Here is a 27,960-nt window from a genome sequence, read left to right on the forward strand (position 1 = left end):
CCAGGTTCTACATGGAGATTGTTTCCAATTCTGCACTGCAGCTCAGTGTGAGAGATGGACTTGGGGGCTGTTGAACAGGCAGTGCTGGGTGGCAGAGGTAGTGCTTGGGGGGCAGAGAACAAAACCAGGTGTGGTCTCCATTCACCTGTTTGTGCCTTGAAAAATAAACAAAGCAGATGGCTATTTATTACACATGTGCAAACCGATCAATGAACATGGAATATCATTAACTGAGACTACAATAGACTATTTAAAGTTGCAACCGTTTGAGCAGAGTTGAGTAGGCCTGGCCAAGCTATTGTACTCAACTCTGCGCCAACGGTTGCAACATTTTGACTAGCTGGATCTTGAAACCAAACTTCGACTTTGGTGTAACCAACGTGGGAAGCTTATGATTCTTTCTGACAAAATGTTTGATCAAAAGTTGTAAAGATCTTAAGTTTATTTGGTTGCTTGCTCTGCACGAGTATGCTGCTAGGCTAGCTAGCCAGCAAAGTAGCTAGCGCTAGCTATAGTTAGCAAAACATGGCTACTTTTTGTCGACTAAAATAGAAAATACAACATACCCCATCCTTTGGTGAAGACTGCATGTTGCTTTCAGTCTTCCCATGCTTCATGTGCTGAACAAGCCAGCAGCAACATTTCTGGAGTCTTCACTGAGGCCCTTGTTTCTTTTCTTGCCTTGTCGAACTGTTCGCGAAACCTACCCCACTTCTTTGAACAAGTGGTTGGGTCAGACTCCAGCGTCTCTGCAATTTCCCTCCATGAATTGGAGGGGTGTCCACATAAAAATTGTCTGTCCTCGGTTGCAACACTCACTACCGAGCTCCTAACTGCCTCTGGAAGCAACATCAGCACAAGAACTGTTCGTCGGGAGCTTCATGACATTGTTTTCCACGTCCGAGCAGCCGCACACAAGGCTAACACCATGCGCAATGCCAAGCGTCGGCTGGAATTGTGTAAAGCTCGCCATTGGAAAGCTCGCCAAGCCCGCCATTGGACTCAGAGCAGTGGAAATGTGTTCTTTGGAGTGATGAATCATGCTTCACCATCTGGCAGTCCGACAAACAAATACGGGATTGGCGGAAGCCAGGAGAACGCTACCTGCCGAATGCATAATACTAACTTTAAAGTTTGGTGGAGGAGGTATAATGGTCTGGGGCTGTTTTTCATGGTTCGGGCCCCTTAGTTCCAGCGAAGGGAAATCTTAACGCTACAGCATACAATGACATTCTAGACGATTCTGTACTTCCAACTTTGTGGCAACAGTTTGGGGAAGGCCCTTGCCTGTTTCAGCATGACAATGCCCCCGTGCACAATGCGTGGTCCATACAGAAATGGTATGTTGAGATTGTGGATGAATTGGAACGCCGACTGCGAGCCAGACCTAATCGCCCAACCCTCACTAACGCTCGTAACTGAATGGAAGCAAGTCCCCACAGCAATGTTCCAACATCTAGTGGAAAGCCTTCCCAGAAGAGTGGAGGCTGTTATAGAGGTAAAAGGGGGACCAACTCGATAATGTTAATGCTGATGATTTTGGAATGCTTGGGGGGCATATTTTTATTTTTATTTTTTATTATAAAATCGGCCAATTTTTATATATATATTTGTAATAATGACAATTACAACAATACTGAATGAACAATGAACACTTATTTTATTTTAACTTAATATATCAATAAAATCAATTTAGTCTCAAATAAATAATGAAACATGTTGAATGAAACCATGATACTCCAAAACAAAGTGTTGGAGAAGAAAGTAAAGTGCAATATGTGCCATGTAAAAAAGCTAACATTTAAGTTCCTTGCTCAGATCATCAGAACATATTAAAGCTGGTGGTTCCTTTTAACAGGAGTCTTCAATATTCCCAGGTAAGAAGTTTTAGGTTGTTGTTAAAGGAATTATAGGACTATTTCTCTCTATACCATTTGTATTTCATAGACCTTTGACTATTGGATGTTCTAATAGGTACTTTAGTATTGCCAGCCTAATCTCGGGAGTTGATAGGCTTGAAGTTATAAACAGCCATTGCGAAGAGCTGCTGGCCAACGCAGTAAAGTGCTGTTTGAATGAATGCTTACGAGCCTGCTGCTGCCTACCACCGCTCAGTCAGACTGCTCTATCAAATCATAGACTTAAATTATAATATAATAAACACACTGAAATACGAGCCTATGGTCATTAAGGTTAAAACCGGACACTATAATTGAGAACAAAACGTTTATTCTTTCAGGGAAATTCGGAACCGTTCCGTATTTCATCTAATGTTATGTCATAATTACGTAAAATTCTGGCAAATTAGTCCGCAACGAGCCAGGCGGCCAAAACTGTTGCATATACCCTGACTCTGCGTGCAATGAACGCAAGAGAAGTGACACAATTTCCCTAGTTTAATATTGCCTGCTAACATGAATTTCTTTTAACTAAATATGCAGGTTTAAAAAAATATATACTTCTGTGTATTGATTTTAAGAAAGTCATTGATGTTTAAGTACACAGTGCTTTTTTCACGAATGCGCTTGTTAAATCATCCACCGTTTGGCGAAGTAGGCTGTGATTCAATGATAAATTAACAGGCACCGCATTGATTATATGTAACGCAGGACAAGCTAGATAAACAAGTAATATCATCAACCATGTGTAGTTAACTAGTGATGATGTTAAGATTGATTGTTTTTTTCTAAGATAAGTTTAATGTTTGCTAGCACCTTACCTTGGCTCCTTGTTGCACTCGCATAACAGGTAGTCAGCCTGCCACGCAGTCTCCTCGTGGAGTGCAATGTAATCGGCCCTAATTAATCGTCCATTCCGATTAAATCGGTCCACCTCTAGTGCATATACTATTGGCTATGTAGTGTATGAGCATGAACTGTTCTGTTGGGAAGCATGCCGTAACCCTAACCACTTACCCCAATTCTAACCCTAATTGCACCCCCCCCCCATACATACACACAGAAGAATGCATAGCAACCCTTACCTTATCAACAGGAAGTGGTAAAGGTGCTTGGATGACACTGTGGAGAGGACAGAGGTCAGGAGTCAGAGTTCAGTTCAGAGCGAGGTTTATACAACAGTCAATAAAATAGTTAAACTATTTTTAAAAATGTTGACAGTCCAAATGGGAGAACAGAACAGGTAAATAGAGCAGGAAGTTGATGACCTTTGTGCTGTGAATGATTGACATTAGTCAGCACAGTAACAGTGTGTATTTGGGCTATGTACTGTTTATACCGTAGGCCGGGGTATTTCGAAATACACACGGTAAGACTTTTAAACGTGGTCACACACATATATACACACACATATATACACACACACATATACACACACACACATATATACACACACATACATAATGCATATATTTTGGCCTCATGGCGGCTGGGGGGGGGGGTCCGTGCTACGCCACTGCTTATAACTATAAGAAATCTAAGATGTTTCAAATAAATGATATCCAGCTCAGGGATCCAGCTATACATTTGGTTTGCTAACATGCTGGCTAAATTTACATTTACGTCATTTAGCAGACGCTCTTATCCAGAGCGACTTACAGTAGAGTGCATACATTTTATTACATTTTTACATACTGAGACAAGGATATCCCTACCGGCCAAACCCTCCCTAACCCGGACGACGCTATGCCAATTGTGCGTCGTCCCACAGACCTCCCGGTTGCGGCCGGCTGCGACAGAGCCTGGGCGTGAACCCAGAGACTCTGGTGGCGCAGCTAGCACTGCGCCACTGCGATGCAGTGCCCTAGACCACTGCGCCACCCGGGAGGCCGGGTCAAGATCAAACTAAATGTCAAGATCAAACTTCTTGGTTTACAGCAGAGACATTCAATCCCTGTTGCCTAAAGTGTTATGTGCGTAATTGTGTGAACTTCCGGTAATATGGTATACTAGATGTCTGCGCAGGACTGATTTGCTCAACCCATATTCCCGCAGCTTTCCATACTGCACCCGCTGGGCTTTGTCAGACTCCCGCCCACTAGTGCACGAACTGGCCCCAACCACAGTCCCACTATGTTATTTTTGGCGCATGTGACAAAGCTTACTTGGGAGCCATTGTTGCTATTCCAGTTTCAACTGTTCTGCCTGCGGTTATGGAACCCCTACCTGTCCCAGATCTGCTGTTTTCAACTCTTAATGATCGGCTATGAAAAGCCAACTGACATTTATTCCTGATTATTATTTGACCATGCTTGTCACTTATGAACATTTTGAACATCTTGGCCATGTTCTGTTATAATCTCCACCCGGCACAGCCAGAAGAGGACTGGCCACCCCTCATAGCCTGGTTCCTCTCTAGGTTTCTTCCTAGGTTTTGGCCTATCTAGGGAGTTTTTCCTAGCCACCGTGCTTCTACACTTGCATTGCTTGCTGTTTGGGGGTTTTAGGCTGGGTTTCTGTACAGCACTTCGAGATATTAGCTGATGTACGAAGGGCTATATAAAATAAACTTGATTTGATTTGATTGTCCCAGCAATGTTGCGCCATAAAGGCAAATATCAAATGCGCAAAAATAACTGAATAGGTTAAATTATCAGAGATTCTCACGTGGCCCATTATATTAAGCTATCTGTATTCCTGGGCTATATCAGCCAATGAGTATGCCTAGGGTAGGTCTAGGCTAACGCATACAAAGCAGAAAGATGTCCGTTTCCAAATAATCTACGGGGACAACAAAAAATATTTTAAAATCTCAGGTTGTCCTTCTGACCGCCTGCTCACAGCATGAAAAATGTCAGACTTGCCGCAAATGATCTGTGTCGGGACCCGCGGAAATGCAGCCCTCTACCGTATACCCCGGTATGGTACAGAAACGGTATGAAAATCTGGATACAACCAACCCTAGGGTGTGTGGGTATTGTTGGTGCAGTGCCAGTGACCGCAGCGCACAGCCGTAGCAGCAGTACTCAGGGACTATTTGGGAAGGTCAGCGCACACAAATTTCCTAGAAGGCAAAGGTGACTGATTTATCGGTGTAGTAACCCCCCCCCCCCCCCCCTCCAATCACGACCCCAAACTCTTCACACCCCTTGCTGGCAGAGGACATTTAACATTTTAAAGCTCAGTTACTATAAATAGTTCTAAGGTCTGTCAGTGAACGACATTAGGACAAATGCCCGTGCACTAAACACAATATTGCACCTTGTGGATCCATTCTACTGAGACAACTCAGCAGCAATAAGTTGAAAGCCCGAAAAAGAAAAAAAGAGTTAACAAAATAAATTATTCAGTACCCGCGGTACGTATTGGGTCTGGATTCAGACAGCGGCTCGCCAGTTGAGTATGTCTGGCCTAGTGATTCAGAGAAAATTATTCATTCATTCTAGGGCTGTTTTCGACAAAAGAATATCGGTTGGTCCAAAATTTTAAATAGGTGTATTTTTCCCATATAGAGACACCCTATGTTTGAATAAAAACAACTATATGTTCGCTACTGAGCTTGTCTGATGCTTTAAGCACTGTGATTAAAATTGAAGACACGAATTACTAAAAAGGAGGGAGCCAGAGCTCAATATAGCCTAAATAGAAAAAGACAAAAAAACTGATTGCGAACCCCTTCCACCCGCTGCTGTTAGCGGTCGGCAACCTTCTCCAGTGCCAAGTTATCCTACCATTTTTACTGATCTGTGTGCCAGTTAGGATTTTCATGTGGACATTTTCATGGAACAGTTTCATTTAATAAAGTATTCATATCTCAAAATAAATGTGGTTACTAAAAATTCTAAATGAAAATGATACAAATCTAAAAGTAACTATTGCCAATATGTAAAAATAGCCTACAATAAAGCCAATATATAAAAACATTGCAGCCTGCAGGTAGAAAATATCCTGATGAAAATAAGTATCCTGTAAATCACATTGGCTAAGCATGGCCTGTCTGCAAGGACCTTGAAACGTTGTATCAACCATTAACTTGGTCCAGCCCAATCGTGCTAGCAAACACGCAACATTATATAAGTGAGTTAAGACAACATTAAATAGTGTCAAATCCCCAAAATGGGTACATTTATAGGCCAACATTTGCACTCAGGCCAGGTAGACTAGTCCTACTGCTATACTGACAGGAGCGGCTCCAAACAAAATTGACAAATCATAAAATATAATTAAAACAAACCAAGTGTAGACTACGGTTGTGCTCTCTGCAAACGCGTCCACTCCTACAACGACAAGACTGTAATAATATATTGAATGCTTTAACAGAAATGAACGTAACCAAACACTGTAGATTTGAAACGGTAATAAAACAGTGAAATGTACAACTGGTGATACGAGGGCCACCCCCCGCTGCCTCTAAATGGATTAGTCCACTCAGACAGGTGTGAATCAGACATTCGTCTCATGTGCCATATTATAATTATTTTTTAAATATATATTTGCCATTGCTCGACTATAGAAACCTTGGGTCGACCATCAGCCAATCAACCATTGACCAGTCGACTAAAAATGGGGTCATTTAATTCAACACTTGATTCATAATACATTTCACCACACCACATTCTCTCTGGTCATATAGACTACGGATTAGGATGTAGATTAGAATAAACCAGGTGTCTGGGTCACCGCAGGGTCACATGCAGCCCTGTACTGAGTAGAGAACCAGGTGTCTGGATCACCTTGGCACGGTACATGCAGCCCTGTACTGAGTAGAGAACCAGGTGTCTGGGTTTACCTTGGCACGGTACATGCAGCCCTGTACTGAGTAGAGAACCAGGTGTCTGGGTCACCTTGGCACCGTGCATGCAGCCATGTACTGAGTAGAGAACCAGGTGTCTGGGTCACCTTGGCACCGTGCATGCAGCCATGTACTGAGTAGAGAACCAGGTGTCTGGGTCACCTTGGCACCGTGCACTGAGTAGAGAACCAGATGTCTGGGTCACCTTGGCACCGTGCACTGAGTAGAGAACCAGGTGTCTGGGTCACCTTGGCACCGTGCACTGAGTAGAGAACCAGGTGTCTGGGTCACCTTGGCACCGTGCACTGAGTAGAGAACCAGGTGTCTGGGTCACCTTGGCACCGTGCACTGAGTAGAGAACCAGGTGTCTGGGTCACCTTGGCACCGTGCACTGAGTAGAGAACCAGGTGTCTGGGTCACCTTGGCACCGTTCACTGAGTAGAGAACCAGGTGTCTGGGTCACCTTGGCACCGTGCACTGAGTAGAGAACCAGGTGTCTGGGTCACCTTGGCACCGTGCATGCAGCCATGTACTGAGTAGAGAACCAGGTGTCTGGGTCACCTTGGCACCGTGCACTGAGTAGAGAACCAGGTGTCTGGGTCACCTTGGCACCGTGCACTGAGTAGAGAACCAGGTGTCTGGGTCACCTTGGCACCGTGCATGCAGCCATGTACTGAGTAGAGAACCAGGTGTCTGGGTCACCTTGGCACCGTGCATGCAGCCATGTCCTCAGTAGAGAACCAGGTGTCTGGGTCACCTTGGCACGGTACATGCAGCCATGTACTGAGTAGAGAACCAGGTGTCTGGGTCACCGTGGCACGGTACATGCAGCCAGGTACTGAGTAGAGAACCAGGTGTCTGGGTCACCTTGGCACCGTGCATGCAGCCATGTCCTCAGTAGAGAACCAGGTGTCTGGGTCACCTTGGCACGGTACATGCAGCCATGTACTGAGTAGAGAACCAGGTGTCTGGGTCACCGTGGCACGGTACATGCAGCCAGGTACTGAGTAGAGAACCAGGTGTCTGGGTCACCTTGGCACCGTGCATGCAGCCATGTACTGAGTAGAGAACCAGGTGTCTGGGTCACCTTGGCACCGTGCATGCAGCCATGTACTGAGTAGAGAACCAGGTGTCTGGGTCACCTTGGCACCGTGCATGCAGCCATGTACTGAGTAGAGAACCAGGTGTCTGGGTCACCGTGGCACGGTACATGCAGCCATGTACTGAGTAGAGAACCAGGTGTCTGGGTCACCTTGGCACGGTACATGCAGCCAGGTACTGAGTAGAGAACCAGGTGTCTGGGTCACCTTGGCACGGTACATGCAGCCATGTACTGAGTAGAGAACCAGGTGTCTGGGTCACCGTGCATGCAGCCATGTACTGAGTAGAGAACCAGGTGTCTGGGTCACCTTGGCACGGTACATGCAGCCATGTACTGAGTAGAGAACCAGGTGTCTGGGTCACCTTGGCACCGTGCATGCAGCCATGTACTGAGTAGAGAACCAGGTGTCTGGGTCACCTTGGCACGGTACATGCAGCCATGTACTGAGTAGAGAACCAGGTGTCTGGGTCACCTTGGCACCGTGCATGCAGCCATGTACTGAGTAGAGAACCAGGTGTCTGGGTCACCTTGGCACGGTACATGCAGCCATGTACTGAGTAGAGAACCATGTGTCTGGGTCACCTTGGCACGGTACATGCAGCCATGTACTGAGTAGAGAACCATGTGTCTGGGTCACCTTGGCACGGTACATGCAGCCAGGTACTGAGTAGAGAACCAGGTGTCTGGGTCACCTTGGCACGGTACATGCAGCCATGTACTGAGTAGAGAACCAGGTGTCTGGGTCACCTTGGCACGGTACATGCAGCCATGTACTGAGTAGAGAACCAGGTGTCTGGGTCACCTTGGCACCGTGCATGCAGCCATGTACTGAGTAGAGAACCAGGTGTCTGGGTCACTGTGGCACGGTACATGCAGCCATGTACTGAGTAGAGAACCAGGTGTCTGGGTCACCTTGGCACCGTGCATGCAGCCATGTACTGAGTAGAGAACCAGGTGTCGGTCACCTTGGCACGGTACATGCAGCCATGTCCTCAGTAGAGAACCAGGTGTCTGGGTCACCTTGGCACGGTACATGCAGCCATGTACTGAGTAGAGAACCAGGTGTCTGGGTCACCGTGGCACGGTACATGCAGCCATGTACTGAGTAGAGAACCAGGTGTCTGGATCACCTTGCATGCAGCCATGTACTGAGTAGAGAACCAGGTGTCGGTCACCGTGCATGCAGCCATGTACTGAGTGTAATTGTGAGCCTACTAGAAACATGACATGGTTGTTTCCTGCTCCTCAAACGTATGTACTACTGTGGATATTACATCAGAGGACAAAAGCTCTACGGTAAACACACACACACACACCTCAAACCACATCTTAAAATCAGACAAACACTCCATTATGTAAAAGACACTATTGATGCTGCTCCTACTCCACAACACACCATCAACTGTAGTGTAAACCACACTGCCTGCCTCAACCGTCCAGGGGTAGGCATAGGCCTCAACACTAGTGGCAGAGAGAATGCCAATGAGCTCTACTACTGACTAAGCCAGTTGTGTAACGCTCCATCACAGTCCGTTTATAATCAAAGGTCTAACTATAGGCCCTAAATCTGTTCGAGGTCAGAGGTCATTGGGCTAGCTGCTGTGACATGGCAAATAAACTATACCGCTGTAACACAGGGTGCCGTTCAAACCTTATTATATTTGTCACATGGTTTTGTAAAACAGGTGTTGACAAACAGTGAAATGCTTGCTGACGGGTCCTTTTCCAACAACGCAGAATTAAATATAAAAATATATAAATTAATGATACGATTAAATACAGAGAGCACCACCAGCTAATAACATGGCTATATACAGAGAGCACCACCAGCTGATAACATGGCTATATACAGAGAGCACCACCAGCTGATAACATGGCTATATACAGAGAGCACCACCAGCTAATAACATGGCTATATACAGAGAGCACCACCAGCTAATAACATGGCTATATACAGAGAGCACCACCAGCTAATAACATGGCTATATACAGAGAGCACCACCAGCTAATAACATGGCTATATACAGAGAGCACCACCAGCTAATAACATGGCTATATACAGAGAGCACCACCAGCTAATAACATGGCTATATACAGAGAGCACCACCAGCTAATAACATGGCTATATACAGAGAGCACCACCAGCTAATAACATGGCTATATACAGGGAGCACCACCAGGTAATAACATGGCTAAATACAAGGAGTACCACCAGGTAATAACATGGCTATATACAGGGAGCACCACCAGTTAAAAGCATGGCTATATACAGGGAGCACCACTAGTTAAAAGCATGGCTATATACAGGGAGCACCACCAGTTAAAAGCATGGCAATATCACTAGTACAAGGTAATATCACTATCGAGTCAATGTGCAGGGGTACGAGGTAATTGAGGTAGCTATGTACATATAGGTAGGGGTAAAGTGACTAGACAACAGGATAGATAGACAGTAGCAGCAGTATACTGTAGGTAGGGGTAAAGTGACTAGACAACAGGATAGATAGACAGTAACAGCAGTATACTGTAGGTAGGGGTAAAGTGACTAGACAACAGGATAGACAGTAGCAGCAGTATACTGTAGGTAGGGGTAAAGTGACTAGACAACAGGATAGATAGACAGTAACAGCAGTATACTGTAGGTAGGGGTAAAGTGACTAGGTAACAGGATAGATAGACAGTAGCAGCAGTATACTGTAGGTAGGGGTAAAGTGACTAGGTAACAGGATAGATAGACAGTAACATCAGTATACTGTAGGTAGGGGTAAAGTGACTAGGTAACAGGATAGATAGACAGTAACAGCAGTATACTGTAGGTAGGGGTAAAGTGACTAGGTAACAGGATAGATAGACAGTAGCAGCAGTATACTGTAGGTAGGGGTAAAGGATAGATAATAGACAGTAGCAGCAGTATACTGTAGGTAGGGGTAAAGGATAGATAGACAGTAGCAGCAGTATACTGTAGGTAGGGGTAAAGGATAGATAATAGACAGTAGCAGCAGTATACTGTAGGTAGGGGTAAAGGATAGATAGACAGTAGCAGCAGTATACTGTAGGTAGGGGTAAAGGATAGATAATAGACAGTAGCAGCAGTATACTGTAGGTAGGGGTAAAGGATAGATAATAGACAGTAACAGCAGTATACTGTAGGTAGGGGTAAAGGATAGATAATAGACAGTAGCAGCAGTATACTGTAGGTAGGGGTAAAGGATAGATAATAGACAGTAGCAGCAGTATACTGTAGGTAGGGGTAAAGGATAGATAGACAGTAGCAGCAGTATACTGTAGGTAGGGGTAAAGGATAGATAGACAGTAGCAGCAGTATACTGTAGGTAGGGGTAAAGGATAGATAAGACAGTAGCAGCAGTATACTGTAGGTAGGGGTAAAGGATAGATAATAGACAGTAGCAGCAGTATACTGTAGGTAGGGGTAAAGGATAGATAATAGACAGTAGCAGCAGTATACTGTAGGTAGGGGTAAAGGATAGATAGACAGTAGCAGCAGTATACTGTAGGTAGGGGTAAAGGATAGATGATAGTAGCAGCAGTATACTGTAGGTAGGGGTAAAGGATAGATAGACAGTAGCAGCAGTATACTGTAGGTAGGGGTAAAGGATAGATAGACAGTAGCAGCAGTATACTGTAGGTAGGGGTAAAGGATAGATAGACAGTAGCAGCAGTATACTGTAGGTAGGGGTAAAGGATAGATGATAGTAGCAGCAGTATACTGTAGGTAGGGGTAAAGGATAGATAGACAGTAGCAGCAGTATACTGTAGGTAGGGGTAAAGGATAGATAGACAGTAGCAGCAGTATACTGTAGGTAGGGGTAAAGGATAGATAGACAGTAGCAGCAGTATACTGTAGGTAGGGGTAAAGGATAGATAGACAGTAGCAGCAGTATACTGTAGGTAGGGGTAAAGGATAGATAGACAGTAGCAGCAGTATACTGTAGGTAGGGGTAAAGGATAGATAGACAGTAGCAGCAGTATACTGTAGGTAGGGGTAAAGGATAGATAGACAGTAGCAGCAGTATACTGTAGGTAGGGGTAAAGGATAGATAGACAGTAGCAGCAGTATACTGTAGGTAGGGGTAAAGGATAGATAGACAGTAGCAGCAGTATACTGTAGGTAGGGGTAAAGGATAGATAGACAGTAGCAGCAGTATACTGTAGGTAGGGGTAAAGGATAGATAGACAGTAGCAGCAGTATACTGTAGGTAGGGGTAAAGGATAGATAATAGTAGCAGCAGTATACTGTAGGTAGGGGTAAAGGATAGATAGACAGTAGCAGCAGTATACTGTAGGTAGGGGTAAAGGATAGATGATAGTAGCAGCAGTATACTGTAGGTAGGGGTAAAGGATAGATAATAGACAGTAACAGCAGTATACTGTAGGTAGGGGTAAAGGATAGATAGACAGTAACAGCAGTATACTGTAGGTAGGGGTAAAGGATAGATAGACAGTAGCAGCAGTATACTGTAGGTAGGGGTAAAGGATAGATAGACAGTAACAGCAGTATACTGTAGGTAGGGGTAAAGGATAGATAGACAGTAGCAGCAGTATACTGTAGGTAGGGGTAAAGGATAGATAATAGACAGTAGCAGCAGTATACTGTAGGTAGGGGTAAAGGATAGATAGACAGTAGCAGCAGTATACTGTAGGTAGGGGTAAAGGATAGATAGACAGTAGCAGCAGTATACTGTAGGTAGGGGTAAAGGATAGATAGACAGTAGCAGCAGTATACTGTAGGTAGGGGTAAAGGATAGATAATAGACAGTAGCAGCAGTATACTGTAGGTAGGGGTAAAGGATAGATAATAGACAGTAGCAGCAGTATACTGTAGGTAGGGGTAAAGGATAGATAGACAGTAGCAGCAGTATACTGTAGGTAGGGGTAAAGGATAGATAATAGACAGTAGCAGCAGTATACTGTAGGTAGGGGTAAAGGATAGATAATAGACAGTAGCAGCAGTATACTGTAGGTAGGGGTAAAGGATAGATAATAGACAGTAGCAGCAGTATACTGTAGGTAGGGGTAAAGGATAGATAATAGACAGTAACAGCAGTATACTGTAGGTAGGGGTAAAGGATAGATAATAGACAGTAGCAGCAGTATACTGTAGGTAGGGGTAAAGGATAGATAGACAGTAGCAGCAGTATACTGTAGGTAGGGGTAAAGGATAGATAGACAGTAACAGCAGTATACTGTAGGTAGGGGTAAAGGATAGATAATAGACAGTAGCAGCAGTATACTGTAGGTAGGGGTAAAGGATAGATAGACAGTAGCAGCAGTATACTGTAGGTAGGGGTAAAGGATAGATAGACAGTAGCAGCAGTATACTGTAGGTAGGGGTAAAGGATAGATAGACAGTAGCAGCAGTATACTGTAGGTAGGGGTAAAGGATAGATAGACAGTAGCAGCAGTATACTGTAGGTAGGGGTAAAGGATAGATAATAGACAGTAGCAGCAGTATACTGTAGGTAGGGGTAAAGGATAGATAATAGACAGTAGCAGCAGTATACTGTAGGTAGGGGTAAAGGATAGATAGACAGTAGCAGCAGTATACTGTAGGTAGGGGTAAAGGATAGATAATAGACAGTAGCAGCAGTATACTGTAGGTAGGGGTAAAGGATAGATAATAGACAGTAGCAGCAGTATACTGTAGGTAGGGGTAAAGGATAGATAGACAGTAGCAGCAGTATACTGTAGGTAGGGGTAAAGGATAGATAGACAGTAGCAGCAGTATACTGTAGGTAGGGGTAAAGGATAGATAATAGACAGTAGCAGCAGTATACTGTAGGTAGGGGTAAAGGATAGATAATAGACAGTAGCAGCAGTATACTGTAGGTAGGGGTAAAGGATAGATAGACAGTAGCAGCAGTATACTGTAGGTAGGGGTAAAGGATAGATAGACAGTAGCAGCAGTATACTGTAGGTAGGGGTAAAGGATAGATAGACAGTAGCAGCAGTATACTGTAGGTAGGGGTAAAGGATAGATAGACAGTAGCAGCAGTATACTGTAGGTAGGGGTAAAGGATAGATAGACAGTAGCAGCAGTATACTGTAGGTAGGGGTAAAGGATAGATAGACAGTAGCAGCAGTATACTGTAGGTAGGGGTAAAGGATAGATAGACAGTAGCAGCAGTATACTGTAGGTAGGGGTAAAGGATAGATAGACAGTAGCAGCAGTATACTGTAGGTAGGGGTAAAGGATAGATAGACAGTAGCAGCAGTATACTGTAGGTAGGGGTAAAGGATAGATGATAGACAGTAGCAGCAGTATACTGTAGGTAGGGGTAAAGGATAGATAGACAGTAGCAGCAGTATACTGTAGGTAGGGGTAAAGGATAGACAGTAGCAGCAGTATACTGTAGGTAGGGGTAAAGGAGCGTGTGTGGTGAGTGTGAAAGTATCAGTATGTGTGAGTAAAGAGCAGTGTGCGTGTGTGTGTGTGTGTAATATATATATATATATATACACACTGCATATATAGATAGATAGATAGATAGATAGATGAGTAAGAGAGAGAGAGAGAGAGTGTCAGTGCAGGGGAGTTAGTAAAAAGGAAAGGGTCAATGCAGGTAGTCCGGGTCCATTTAGCAGACTTATGGCTTGGGGATTGCTGTTCAGGGTCCAGTTTGTTATCATTTAATTACCATAGTGAATTATCGTTATGTTTGTTAATGTGTATATTCATCCAATAAGGGATGGGTTGCCAATTGGCTATTTGACACAATAAAAAAATATATATAAATATTAAATTAATTTCGGTACCGCTTGCCGTGTGGAAGCAGAGAGAACAGTCTAACAATATTTTGTCCCTTCCTCTGACACCGCCTGGTATAGAGGTCCTGGACGGCAGGAATCTCAGCCCCAGCGATGTACTGGGCAGTACTCCCCACCCACTCTTGAAGCTCTCAACCCGCTCCGCTAACGCCCCATCAATGTGGATGGGGGCGTGCTTGCCCTTCCGTTTCCTGTAGTCCACCATCACCTCCTTTGTCTTGCAGACATTAAGGGAGAAGTTGGTCTAGCACCAGTATACTGTAGGTAGGGGTAAAGTGACGAGACAACGGGATAGATATGCCAGGTCTCTGATCTCCCTGTAGGCTGCTCGATGGCCGGTGAACATTCCTACCACCGTTATGTCAAACATGGTGTTGGAGTCCTGCGCAGCCACGCAGTCGTGGGTGAACAGGAAGGGACTAAGCACACACCCCTGAGGGGCCCCTGTGTTGAGGATCAGCATGGCGGATGCATTGTTGCCTACCCTCACCACCTGGGGGCGGCACGTCAGGAAGTCCAGGATCCAGTTGCAGGGGGAGGTGAGTAGTCCCAGGATCCTGAGCTGGGTGATTAACTTGGGAGGGCACTATGGTGTTGAATGCTGAGCTGTAGTCAATGAACAGCATTCTCATTTTCTTCCTCTTGTCCAGGTCGGAGAGGGCAGTGTGGAGTTCAATAAATATTGTGTCATCTGTGGATCTGTTGGGACGGTAGGCGAATTGGAGTAGGTCTAGGGTGTCTGGGATGATGGTGTTGATGTGAGCCATGACCAGCCTTTTAAAGCATTTCATGGAGTGAAATCAGTCGTCCGTAATAGCTGGTACTCTCATGCATGGTTCAGTGTTGCTTGCCTTAGCTCGTCTGGTAGGCTCGCGTCGCTCGGCAGATCGCGTCTGTGGTTTCCTATTGCTATCCGTGATAGTTTGCAAGAACTGCCACATCCGTTGAACGTCAGAGTCGGTGGAGTAGGGTTCAATGTTAGTCCTGTATTGACGCGTCGCCTTGATAGCTCGGCGGAAGTCGTAGCGGGATTTCTTACAAGCGTCCAGATTAGTGTCCCGCGACTTGAAAGCGGCAGCTCTAGCCTTTGTGGCATGTACTTACGGTCACTGTGGGGACGTTGTCGATACACTAAGTAATTCTATCTTTTTTGCGCCTGCTGAATACTACCCACCTAGATCTGTACTGCAACTCAGGAGGAACGAGCCATGAAACATTGATTTACACTACTAGAACATATTGTACGACAGTATACACACAAACACAGTTGAAATGGGAATGATTTGATATTGATTCGTCTCCAGTAACTGAGTACTGATGTTCAACCTTGGACTAGTTTAACTGCCAGTATCAAACGTCTCTCAAGTGTTGAACGTTCAAGTTGGGCTCCAGACTTGGCTGGGGACACAGTGATAAATGTCTGTGTGATTGTGTAATCAGCTGATGTGACATTGTACAACCTCCCAGGATGATGTTTAGAGAACATTTGGTGCTGTCTGATTTAATATTTACAATGCCTTGTCAGAGAACACCATTAGACATTTTCTCTGCTTCTGTGCTGAGAGGAGTCTCCCTGTCGCAACTTTTAATTAAAACTAAATAATTTATGACAGACTATATCTGCGACTGCGCTTCTCTTTTGTTCACCTGAAAATCCCTTTTACACAACCTAACCTTTTCAGTGTTTCACTAGCTCCATGGCAACCCGGAACACTTCCTCCCCATTTCCTAGATCAAATCAGGTTCATGATTTGCATGAATAAAATATGGTGACTGGCAAGTGGCACAAACAATTTAGCCAAAATAAATGTGGTGACTGGCAAGTGGCACAAACAAAGAAACCTCTAAAGAAAAGGTTAAATTTCCATCACGACCCCATTATAGAATCACAACTGTAGTAGACATAATATTAATCTATTTATGAAGCTCCTCCTTCCAGACGCTTTTCACACCTGAAATCTCTAACTCCACCGTAAAACAGATGTTTACCTTCGTGATAATCTCTATAACTCCACCGTAAAACAGATGTTTACCTTCGTGAAAATCTGTATAACTACTGTAAGACAGATGTTTACCTTCGTGATAATCTCTAACTACTGTAAAACAGATGTTTACCTTCGTGATAATCTGTATAACTCCACCGTAAAACAGATGTTTACCTTCGTGATCATCTCTATAACTACTGTAAAACAGATGTTTACCTTCGTGATAATCTCTATAACTGCTGTAAAACAGATGTTTACCTTCGTGATAATCTCTATAACTACTGTAAGACAGATGTTTACCTTCGTGATAATCTCTATCACTACTGTAAAACAGATGTTTACCTTCGTGAAAATCTGTATAACTCCACCGTAAAACAGATGTTTACCTTCGTGATAATCTCTAACTACTGTAAAACAGATGTTTACCTTCGTGATAATCTGTATAACTCCACCGTAAAACAGATGTTTACCTTCGTGAAAATCTGTATAACTACTGTAAAACAGATGTTTACCTTCGTGATAATCTGTATAACTCCACCGTAAAACAGATGTTTACCTTCGTGATAATCTCTATAACTCCACCGTAAAACAGATGTTTACCTTCGTGAAAATCTGTATAACTACTGTAAGACAGATGTTTACCTTCGTGATAATCTCTATAACTACTGTAAAACAGATGTTTACCTTCGTGATAATCTACAAGTTAAAAGACTAAACAGGATTGATTTTGCTCCTTTAAATACCTTTTGTTATATGAATAATAACTATGTCAAAAGGAACAAGATTGTTGTGAAAGTTCAACTTTCCCCTCCCCTATCCTGCCAACAGTTGGTTGACCTTTACATGGCATGGGCATCTCACGCTACTAAACTAGTCCTGTGCCCTAAATCACTTACCTGGCCTCTTACTGGTGTTGTGCTATACTCCAAAGCGTGCTAGCAGGTTTCACTCTAGTTCTAGCTGGGTTGTACCGGTGCTGGCACAGAGTCAAAAACAGACATGACCTAACACTACCCTCCAGTGTGCTAACAGGTTTCACTCTAGTTCTAGCTGGGTTGTATCGGTGCTGGCACAGAGTCAAAACCTACAGGCTCATTGTGATAAGTGACACCACTGTAGTCTACTGATCTCCTTTACAGTCTACTACATGCTGCTGGAAAAACAGCATCAGGGCTTCCTTCCTAGTCATTTCAGCCACACTTGCCCGTCTCAAGCTTAACCTACACATGAACAAAAAGGTATTGACTTGCAAGCACTGACACACACACACACGTCAGGTTACCTGATAAGCACTTGGCTTCACGCAACCAGGTAAGCTCCAACCACAATAAGTAGACAGATAGTCTCTTCAGACCAGTCAGTAATAGCCCCGTTGGTTGATCAACGAGGAACTTCAGTTCAACTACCTCCGTTCTCTCAAAGCAAGATAACACTACTTCTGTATTTTCAAACCAGCCTGTCACAATCACTCACACACCACACCACACACACAAACACACCACACACCACACACACACACACAGCAAAGCAGGAACAACCTCCCCACTGTACCTGCCCCTCCCAGGTGGAAGAGTCAAAGAGCTCCCATACACAGATTGTCCCTCAGGTTTCCTCAACATTTTACTGCCTATGTGCTAAGCTAACTGGAAATGATAAGGATGTATCTCTTGTGATGTTCATAAAGAGAAAGATATGTTGTAAAACTGGAGGAGGACAACAGCAGTTGGACCTGTGTCTGTCTGACTTCGTGGTCCACAAAAACCCTACGGTTACATAAACCAGTACAGATATAACACGGTTCTCTACAGGTGAACAACAGGACACAGGTTGGACGGCATTCCATTTGATGACTTAAAAACGACAAAACCTTGTGACAGGTGAGTCCCATACAAATAGAACATCTGGCTGTCCTCACAATAGAAATATATTTCAGAGGAACGCACAAGCTTGCACAACAATGTCTTTTTAATCCCGATTTAAAGTGATTTAGAGCTTTCGTAAAAGTTCAGAACAGTAGTTTTGAAAAGTGCTCGCGTGCCAAAATGGGTATGTGGCAAAAACAAAAAGTTATTTTGTGTTACGTAACAGCCTGATTCTAACATATATTAAGTTGGGTTTCTCAATCTACACACCCCATAATGACAAAGCAATAAACAGGTTTAGACATTTTTGCTAATTTATTTTAAAAAAGATACAGAAATACCTTATTTACATACAGTTGAAGTCAGTAGTTGACAAACACTTAGGTTGGAGTTATTAAAAGTCCTTTTTCAACCACACACCAAACTTCTTGTTAACAAACTATAGTTTTGGCAAGTCGGTTAGGACATCTACTTTGTGCATGACAAGTAATTTTTCCAACAATTGTTAACAGACAGATTATTTCACTGTATCACAATTCCAGTGGGTCAGAGGTTTATATACACAAGTTGACTGTGCCTTTAAACAGCTTGGAAAATTCCAGAAAATGATGTCATGGCTTTAGAAGCTTCTGATAGGCTAATTGACATCATTTGAGTTAATGGGAGGTGTACCTGTGGATGTATTTCAAGGCCTACCTTCAAACTCAGTGCCTCTTTGCTTGACATCATGGGAAAATCAAAAGAAATCAGCCAAGACTTCAGAAAAAAAATTGTAGACCTCCACAAGTCTGGTTCATCCTTGGGAGCAATTTCCAAATGCCTGAAGGTACCACGTTCATCTGTACAAACAATAGTACTAAAGTATAAACACCATGGGACCACGCAGCCGTCATACCGTTCAGGAAGGAGATGTGTTCTGTATCCTAGAGATTAACGTACTTTGGTGCGAAAAGTGCAAATCAATCCCAGAACAACAGCAAAGGACCTTGTGAAGATGCTGGAGGAAGCAGGTACAAAAGTGTTTATATCCACAGTAAAACGAGTCCTATATCAACATAACCTGAAAGGCCGCTCAGCAAGGAAGAAGCCACTGCTCCAAAACCACCATAAAAAATCCAGACTACGGTTTGCAACTGCACATGGGGACAAAGAACAAACTTTTTGGAGAAATGTCCTTTGGTGTGATGAAACAAAAATAGAACTGTTGGGCCATAATGACCATTGTTATGTTTGGAGGAAAAAGGGGGAGGCTTGCAAGCCGAAGAACACCATCCCAACCGTGAAGCACGGGGGTGTCAGCATCATGTTGTGGGGGTGCTTTGCTGCAGGAGGGACTGGTGCACTTTACAAAATAGATGGCATCATGAGCAAGGAAAATGTGGATATACTGAAGCAACATCTCAAGACCTGAATCAAGAAGTTAAAGCTTGGTCGCAAATGGGTCTTCCAAATGGACAATGACCCCAAGCATACTTCCAAAGTTGTGGCAAAATGGCTTAAGGACAACAAAGTCAAGGTATTGGAGTGGCCATCACAAAGCCATGACCTCAATCCAATAGAAAATTTTGGGGCAGAACTGAAAAAGCGTGTGTGAGCAAGGAGGCCTACAACCCTGACTCAGTTACACCAGCTCTGTCAGGAGGAATGGGCCAAAATTCACCCAACTTATTGTGGAAGGCTACCCGAAACATTTGACCCAAGTTAAACAATTTAAAAGGCAATGCTACCAAATACTAATTGAGTGTATGTAAACTTCTGACCTACTGGTAATGTGATGAAAGAAATGAAAGCTGAAATAAATCATTCTCTACTATTATTCTGACATTTCACATTCTTAAAATAAAGTGGTGATCCTAACTGATCTAAAACAGGGAATTTTTACTAGGATTAAATGTCAGGAATTGTGAAAAACTGAGTTTAAATGTATTTGGCTAAGGTGTATGTAAACTTCCGACTTCAATTGTAAGTCTTCAGACCCTTTGCTATGAGACTAAATTGAGCTCAGGTGCATCCTGTTTCCATTGATCATCCTTGAGATGTTTCTACAACTTGATTGGAATCCACCTGTGGTCAATTCAATTGATTGGACATGATTTGGAAAGGCACACACCTGTCTATATAACGTCCCACAGTTGAAAGTGCATGTCAGAGCAAAAACCAAACCATGAGGGCGAAGGAATTTTCCGTAGAGCTCCGAGACAGGATTGTGTCGAGGCACAGAGAGCGATAGGAGGGCAGGGGTCAACAGCAACAACAGAGGGAGGGAGAGAGAGCGATAGGAGGGCAGGGGTCAACAGCAACAGCCAGTTAGACAGACACGGCCATTAGACCTGAAGTGTTTCTCCACATGAGCTCAGCTAGCCAACGTCGCCTACAAGTTTGATCGGGGAATTCTATTGGAGAAGCAGTTTCTTCATACGGTACGGTATCTGCCCGACAATGTCTCTTTGCTAGCAGTGGAAGCAAACTCAAACGTTGAAAAGCAAACTAGCTTGTAAATGGACAAGAAACACCAGGACAAATATCTCACTCCTAGACTTAAGAGTAAATTAAAGTAAACTTTTATGCCCGTGCGCTTTGCTTCGAAAATATAATCTTTCAGCGATTCACTCACAGTCCACCAGTGCTGTTGTGTGAGGTGAAATAGCTGTAACTTTAGGATTCAGATATCTTTGAATTACCAGATAAGAAACAAAACAGCAGAAATACTTGACAGCTACTGCAGCATTTATGTTACTATAAATCACAAATGGCCATACTTGACTCTTCTTTTTTTTTTATGCCAGCAGCATACCACCATTGCATTCCACTGTTGGCGTGCCTCTGAAGTTAAATAGGGTTGGTCCCTGGATGGGAGACCAGATGCTGCTGGAAGTGGTGTTGGAGGGCCAAGCAGTGGCGACCAGTCATATTTTGTATTTTTGTGTGCCACAAGTGTTTGCAAACAATGGAAAAAAATAAATAATAATAATAATTACGTTAATAAAGCAGCATACAAAAAAACATGGTCTCTTTTTTGTTTTCTTGAGTATGGCAGCTCCAAAATGCAGGTGTTTCAGCCTAGCTCAGTGCTTTCTGTGGTGGTGGGGCGGCGGGAAATATGGAGCGTAAGAGTTCTCTAGTAAAGTCGTGATTGGCTCAGTGTTCTGTTCACTCATGGCGACACTACGTCACCGCAAAATCGACAGGGAGAGCTCGAAAATTCTAGCCCCTTGGGTGCTGCCATGTAATTACATTAGAAGTGCCCATCCAAGAAGGCCATTGGCCACAGAAGGTCATTGGCCACAGATAAAATGACGTCAAATCACGTTACATGTACAGTAGCTTTGATTGGACTGATCATGTTAACATCATACTTTCAAAGTCTTAGTTCGCAGTCATCATCATGAATCAAGTCGACAACCTACTGGCTAATCTTTTTTTATCCTTGTCATATGAAGAGAAATAATGAAGAGAAATTATAGATAAAACATATCGGTGCTCATCGGCCATTAGACATAAACATTACACAAGAAGTTGGAAATGGCAAATTCAACAATGAGTGGTCTGGAAGGGAATCAGTGGCTAACTGCAAGCATTGTAAAGCAATCATTAGCCTGCTATTCAGTGGAGTAGCTGTGTGATCCAAGTCTGGGTTTAAGGGTCTCTTTTCCAAGCTTAAAATGATAAACATTCAACATTGGCCATGCTGTCAATCCAGCATGACTTCTGCCGCTTTCAAAACAGGGAATATACGTTTTGAAACGGTCATCCAACTCGGAATTCCAAGTCGGGAACTCGGGCCTCTTTCTAGAGCTCCGACCTGAAGATCACTGACGTCATGATTCGACCGTGCTTATTCCCCCCCCCGAGTTCACAGTTGTCTTGAAAGCACCATAAATCCAGAGAAAACCAGACTTGGACGACAAAGTTTCACGACAAAATTAGCCCACGAAGGACCACCACACCACCTTCCTGTTCAAGTGAGCACAGCACAACAAGGTGAGTCCAAAAATGTCTTGTATGCTGCTGCATAAATTATGTAATATGCCAGGGAGATGTGTATAATGTAGCTAAGAAAGTAATACTAAGTGTATGTTTTGTATTAAGCTGTTAGTAGCCCATGTGTCTCACCCTAATCATTTGTTCTTAACTTCACGTACTGTTCTGGCTTGGTGGTGCACATGTAGTCTATAACCTGTTTTAGAGAAATATAATTGTCTGCTTATATGCCCCCGTTATTTATCCTATGGTTCTGACTTGGTGTACAGCAGGGCAGCCCCAACCCTCTTCCTGGAGATCTACTGTCCTGTAGGTTCTCAGTCCAACCCTAATCTAGCGTATCTGATTCAGCTAGTTAAGGTCTTGTAGAGCAGCTTATAAGTAGAATCAGGTGTGTTAAATTAGGGTTGGACTGAAAACCCACAGGACGGTAGATCTCCAGGGAGAGGCTTGTGCAGCCCTGGTGTACAGGGAGAATACTGTAAAATAGTCCCTTATTTTGAATTCTGTCGCTGTACATTTCAAAAGTGCTGATCAAATAGTTATATTGATTACGTCAGTCCTAGCTCGCTCATTAATGTCTTAATTGAAATTACGGATCGCCTCTTATCCGCTCGTCGTCCCCTTACGCCACAGCTTGTACATCTCAATTGTCAGTAGAAACCACATTTGTTAAAGCACACAGATGGGCTCTGAGAGGAGACGCAGAAACAGGGTGGGGGGGCTGAACAGCTGTCTCAGTTGACTCAGTCATCCCCCAACCTCCTCGTCATCTACCTCTCCTCCCTCCATCTTATATAGCAAGGGTCCCCGCCGATGGGTCCCCGTCGCTGGTCCCCCTAGCGGCCCCGCCGCTGGTCCCCCTAGCGGCCCCGCCGCTGGTCCCCCTAGCGGCCCCGTCGCTGGTCCCCCTAGCGGCCCCGTCGCTGGTCCCCCTAGCGGCCCCGTCGCTGGTCCCCTAGCGGCCCCGTCGCCGCTCGTTGGTAACAACAGTTGAATGAGAATGCCAGAGCGCAGAACTATCGGCTACATACGAGTACTACTTGCAAGTATTTAACTAACTCTGTACTACTTACTCTGATCGTCGCCGAGCCTCCATGCCGTCAGGTAGAAACAGCTTGATTGTAGACACTATGCAGCCATGAGTGACTGGAACACACAAACAGGTTATATTAACATCAACACCACCAAAATCCTATACAAACAATGACCAACAGTAAAGATTCACTGATAAGGCTCCGAAAAAATGACACAGAAGATACATGTAAAAGTTGCATTCACCCACAGCCTCTAAAGCAGGGTAAACATCTGTCTAATACAGGCAGGCCAACACACAGCAGGTCCAGTCTAATACAGTAGGTCCAGTCTAATACAGTAGGTCCAGTCTAATACAGTAGGTCCAGTCTAATACAGTAGGTCCAGTCTAATACAGGCAGACCAACACACAGCAGGTCCAGTCTAATACAGCAGGTCCAGTCTAATACAGCAGGTCCAGTCTAATACAGCAGGTCCAGTCTAATACAGCAGGTCCAGTCTAATACAGCAGGTCCAGTCTAATACAGTAGGTCCAGTCTAATACAGTAGGTCCAGTCTAATACAGTAGGTCCAGTCCAATACAGTAGGTCCAGTCCAATACAGTAGGTCCAGTCTAATACAGTAGGTCCAGTCTAATACAGTAGGTCCAGTCTAATACAGTAGGTCCAGTCTAATACAGGCAGACCAACACACAGCAGGTCCAGTCTAATACAGCAGGTCCAGTCTAATACAGCAGGTCCAGTCTAATACAGTAGGTCCAGTCTAATACAGTAGGTCCAGTCTAATACAGTAGGTCCAGTCTAATACAGTAGGTCCAGTCTAATACAGTAGGTCCAGTCCAATACAGTAGGTCCAGTCTAATACAGCAGGTCCAGTCTAATACAGCAGGTCCAGTCTAATACAGTAGGTCCAGTCTAATACAGTAGGTCCAGTCTAATACAGTAGGTCCAGTCTAATACAGCAGGTCCAGTCTAATACAGCAGGTCCAGTCTAATACAGCAGGTCCAGTCTAATACAGCAGGTCCAGTCTAATACAGCAGGTCCAGTCTAATACAGTAGGTCCAGTCTAATACAGTAGGTCCATTCTAATACAGTAGGTCCAGTCTAATACAGTAGGTCCAGTCTAATACAGTAGGTCCAGTCTAATACAGTAGGTCCAGTCTAATACAGTAGGTCCATTCTAATACAGTAGGTCCAGTCTAATACAGTAGGTCCATTCTAATACAGTAGGTCCAGTCTAATACAGCAGGTCCAGTCTAATACAGCAGGTCCAGTCTAATACAGCAGGTCCAGTCTAATACAGCAGGTCCAGTCTAATACAGCAGGTCCAGTCTAATACAGCAGGTCCAGTCTAATACAGCAGGTCCAGTCTAATACAGTAGGTCCAGTCTAATACAGCAGGTCCAGTCTAATACAGCAGGTCCAGTCTAATACAGCAGGTCCAGTCTAATACAGCAGGTCCAGTCTAATACAGGCAGACCAACACACACAGCAGGTCCAGTCTAATACAGGCAGGCCAACACACAGCAGGTCCAGTCTAATACAGCAGGTCCAGTCTAATACAGCAGGTCCAGTCTAATACAGCAGGTCCAGTCTAATACAGTAGGTCGTCTAATACAGGCAGACCAACACACAGCAGGTCCAGTCTAATACAGTAGATCCAGTCTAATACAGTAGGTCCAGTCTAATACAGTAGGTCCAGTCTAATACAGTAGGTCCAGTCTAATACAGGCAGACCAACACACAGCAGGTCCAGTCTAATACAGCAGGTCCAGTCTAATACAGTAGGTCCAGTCTAATACAGTAGGTCCAGTCTAATACAGCAGGTCCAGTCTAATACAGCAGGTCCAGTCTAATACAGCAGGTCCAGTCTAATACAGCAGGTCCAGTCTAATACAGTAGGTCCAGTCTAATACAGTAGGTCCAGTCTAATACAGTAGGTCCAGTCTAATACAGGCAGACCAACACAGCAGGTCCAGTCTAATACAGTAGGTCCAGTCTAATACAGTAGGTCCAGTCTAATACAGCAGGTCCAGTCTAATACAGTAGGTCCAGTCTAATACAGTAGGTCCAGTCTAATACAGTAGGTCCAGTCTAATACAGGCAGACCAACACACAGCAGGTCCAGTCTAATACAGTAGGTCCAGTCTAATACAGCAGGTCCAGTCTAATACAGCAGGTCCAGTCTAATACAGCAGGTCCAGTCTAATACAGCAGGTCCAGTCTAATACAGTAGGTCCAGTCTAATACAGCAGGTCCAGTCTAATACAGTAGGTCCAGTCTAATACAGTAGGTCCAGTCCAATACAGTAGGTCCAGTCCAATACAGTAGGTCCAGTCTAATACAGTAGGTCCAGTCTAATACAGCAGGTCCAGTCTAATACAGCAGGTCCAGTCTAATACAGTAGGTCCAGTCTAATACAGTAGGTCCAGTCTAATACAGTAGGTCCAGTCTAATACAGCAGGTCCAGTCTAATACAGCAGGTCCAGTCTAATACAGCAGGTCCAGTCTAATACAGCAGGTCCAGTCTAATACAGCAGGTCCAGTCTAATACAGCAGGTCCAGTCTAATACAGTAGGTCCATTCTAATACAGTAGGTCCAGTCTAATACAGTAGGTCCAGTCTAATACAGTAGGTCCAGTCTAATACAGTAGGTCCATTCTAATACAGTAGGTCCATTCTAATACAGTAGGTCCAGTCTAATACAGTAGGTCCAGTCTAATACAGTAGGTCCATTCTAATACAGTAGGTCCAGTCTAATACAGCAGGTCCAGTCTAATACAGTAGGTCCAGTCTAATACAGCAGGTCCAGTCTAATACAGCAGGTCCAGTCTAATACAGCAGGTCCAGTCTAATACAGCAGGTCCAGTCTAATACAGCAGGTCCAGTCTAATACAGTAGGTCCAGTCTAATACAGTAGGTCCAGTCTAATACAGTAGGTCCAGTCTAATACAGCAGGTCCAGTCTAATACAGCAGGTCCAGTCTAATACAGGCAGACCAACACACACAGCAGGTCCAGTCTAATACAGGCAGGCCAACACACAGCAGGTCCAGTCTAATACAGCAGGTCCAGTCTAATACAGCAGGTCCAGTCTAATACAGCAGGTCCAGTCTAATACAGTAGGTCGTCTAATACAGGCAGACCAACACACAGCAGGTCCAGTCTAATACAGTAGATCCAGTCTAATACAGCAGGTCCAGTCTAATACAGTAGGTCCAGTCTAATACAGTAGGTCCAGTCTAATACAGTAGGTCCAGTCTAATACAGGCAGACCAACACACAGCAGGTCCAGTCTAATACAGCAGGTCCAGTCTAATACAGCAGGTCCAGTCTAATACAGCAGGTCCAGTCTAATACAGTAGGTCCAGTCTAATACAGCAGGTCCAGTCTAATACAGCAGGTCCAGTCTAATACAGTAGGTCCAGTCCAATACAGTAGGTCCAGTCCAATACAGTAGGTCCAGTCTAATACAGCAGGTCCAGTCTAATACAGTAGGTCCAGTCTAATACAGTAGGTCCAGTCTAATACAGGCAGGCCAACACACAGCAGGTCCAGTCTAATACAGTAGGTCCAGTCTAATACAGCAGGTCCAGTCTAATACAGCAGGTCCAGTCTAATACAGCAGGTCCAGTCTAATACAGCAGGTCCAGTCTAATACAGCAGGTCCAGTCTAATACAGCAGGTCCAGTCTAATACAGTAGGTCCAGTCTAATACAGTAGGTCCAGTCTAATACAGTAGGTCCAGTCTAATACAGTAGGTCCAGTCCAATACAGCAGGTCCAGTCTAATACAGCAGGTCCAGTCTAATACAGCAGGTCCAGTCTAATACAGCAGGTCCAGTCTAATACAGTAGGTCCAGTCTAATACAGTAGGTCCAGTCTAATACAGTAGGTCCAGTCTAATACAGCAGGTCCAGTCTAATACAGCAGGTCCAGTCTAATACAGCAGGTCCAGTCTAATACAGCAGGTCCAGTCTAATACAGCAGGTCCAGTCTAATACAGCAGGTCCAGTCTAATACAGTAGGTCCAGTCTAATACAGTAGGTCCATTCTAATACAGTAGGTCCAGTCTAATACAGTAGGTCCAGTCTAATACAGTAGGTCCAGTCTAATACAGTAGGTCCAGTCTAATACAGTAGGTCCAGTCTAATACAGTAGGTCCAGTCTAATACAGTAGGTCCATTCTAATACAGTAGGTCCAGTCTAATACAGTAGGTCCAGTCTAATACAGCAGGTCCAGTCTAATACAGTAGGTCCAGTCTAATACAGTAGGTCCATTCTAATACAGTAGGTCCAGTCTAATACAGTAGGTCCAGTCTAATACAGTAGGTCCAGTCTAATACAGTAGGTCCAGTCTAATACAGCAGGTCCAGTCTAATACAGGCAGACCAACACACACAGCAGGTCCAGTCTAATACAGGCAGGCCAACACACAGCAGGTCCAGTCTAATACAGCAGGTCCAGTCTAATACAGCAGGTCCAGTCTAATACAGCAGGTCCAGTCTAATACAGTAGGTC

General features: G+C 44.2%; 1 protein-coding gene across 8 annotated transcripts in view; it reads right to left on the reverse strand.

Annotated features, from left to right (window-relative positions):
- The window catches only part of slmapa (sarcolemma associated protein a), a 156,199-nt gene that overhangs the window by 95,284 nt on the left and 32,955 nt on the right, over positions 1-27,960 (reverse strand). For 5 of the 8 annotated variants that reach the window (XM_039016583.1, XM_039016584.1, XM_039016586.1 and 2 more), the window contains exons 3-4: positions 23,483-23,555; positions 2,984-3,020 (exon numbers count right to left, since the gene is read on the reverse strand). In XM_039016583.1, the coding sequence (XP_038872511.1) occupies positions 2,984-3,020; positions 23,483-23,555 (110 nt within the window). Of the gene's footprint in view, position 1; positions 129-2,983; positions 3,021-17,459; positions 17,491-17,845; positions 18,028-23,482; positions 23,556-27,960 lie in introns of those variants that run through there. The other 3 variants (XM_039016589.1, XM_039016590.1, XM_039016591.1) reach the window with 3 other exon arrangements.

The sequence above is a fragment of the Salvelinus namaycush genome, chromosome 20 (genome assembly GCF_016432855.1).
Source record: "Salvelinus namaycush isolate Seneca chromosome 20, SaNama_1.0, whole genome shotgun sequence".
NCBI lineage: Eukaryota > Metazoa > Chordata > Actinopteri > Salmoniformes > Salmonidae > Salvelinus > Salvelinus namaycush.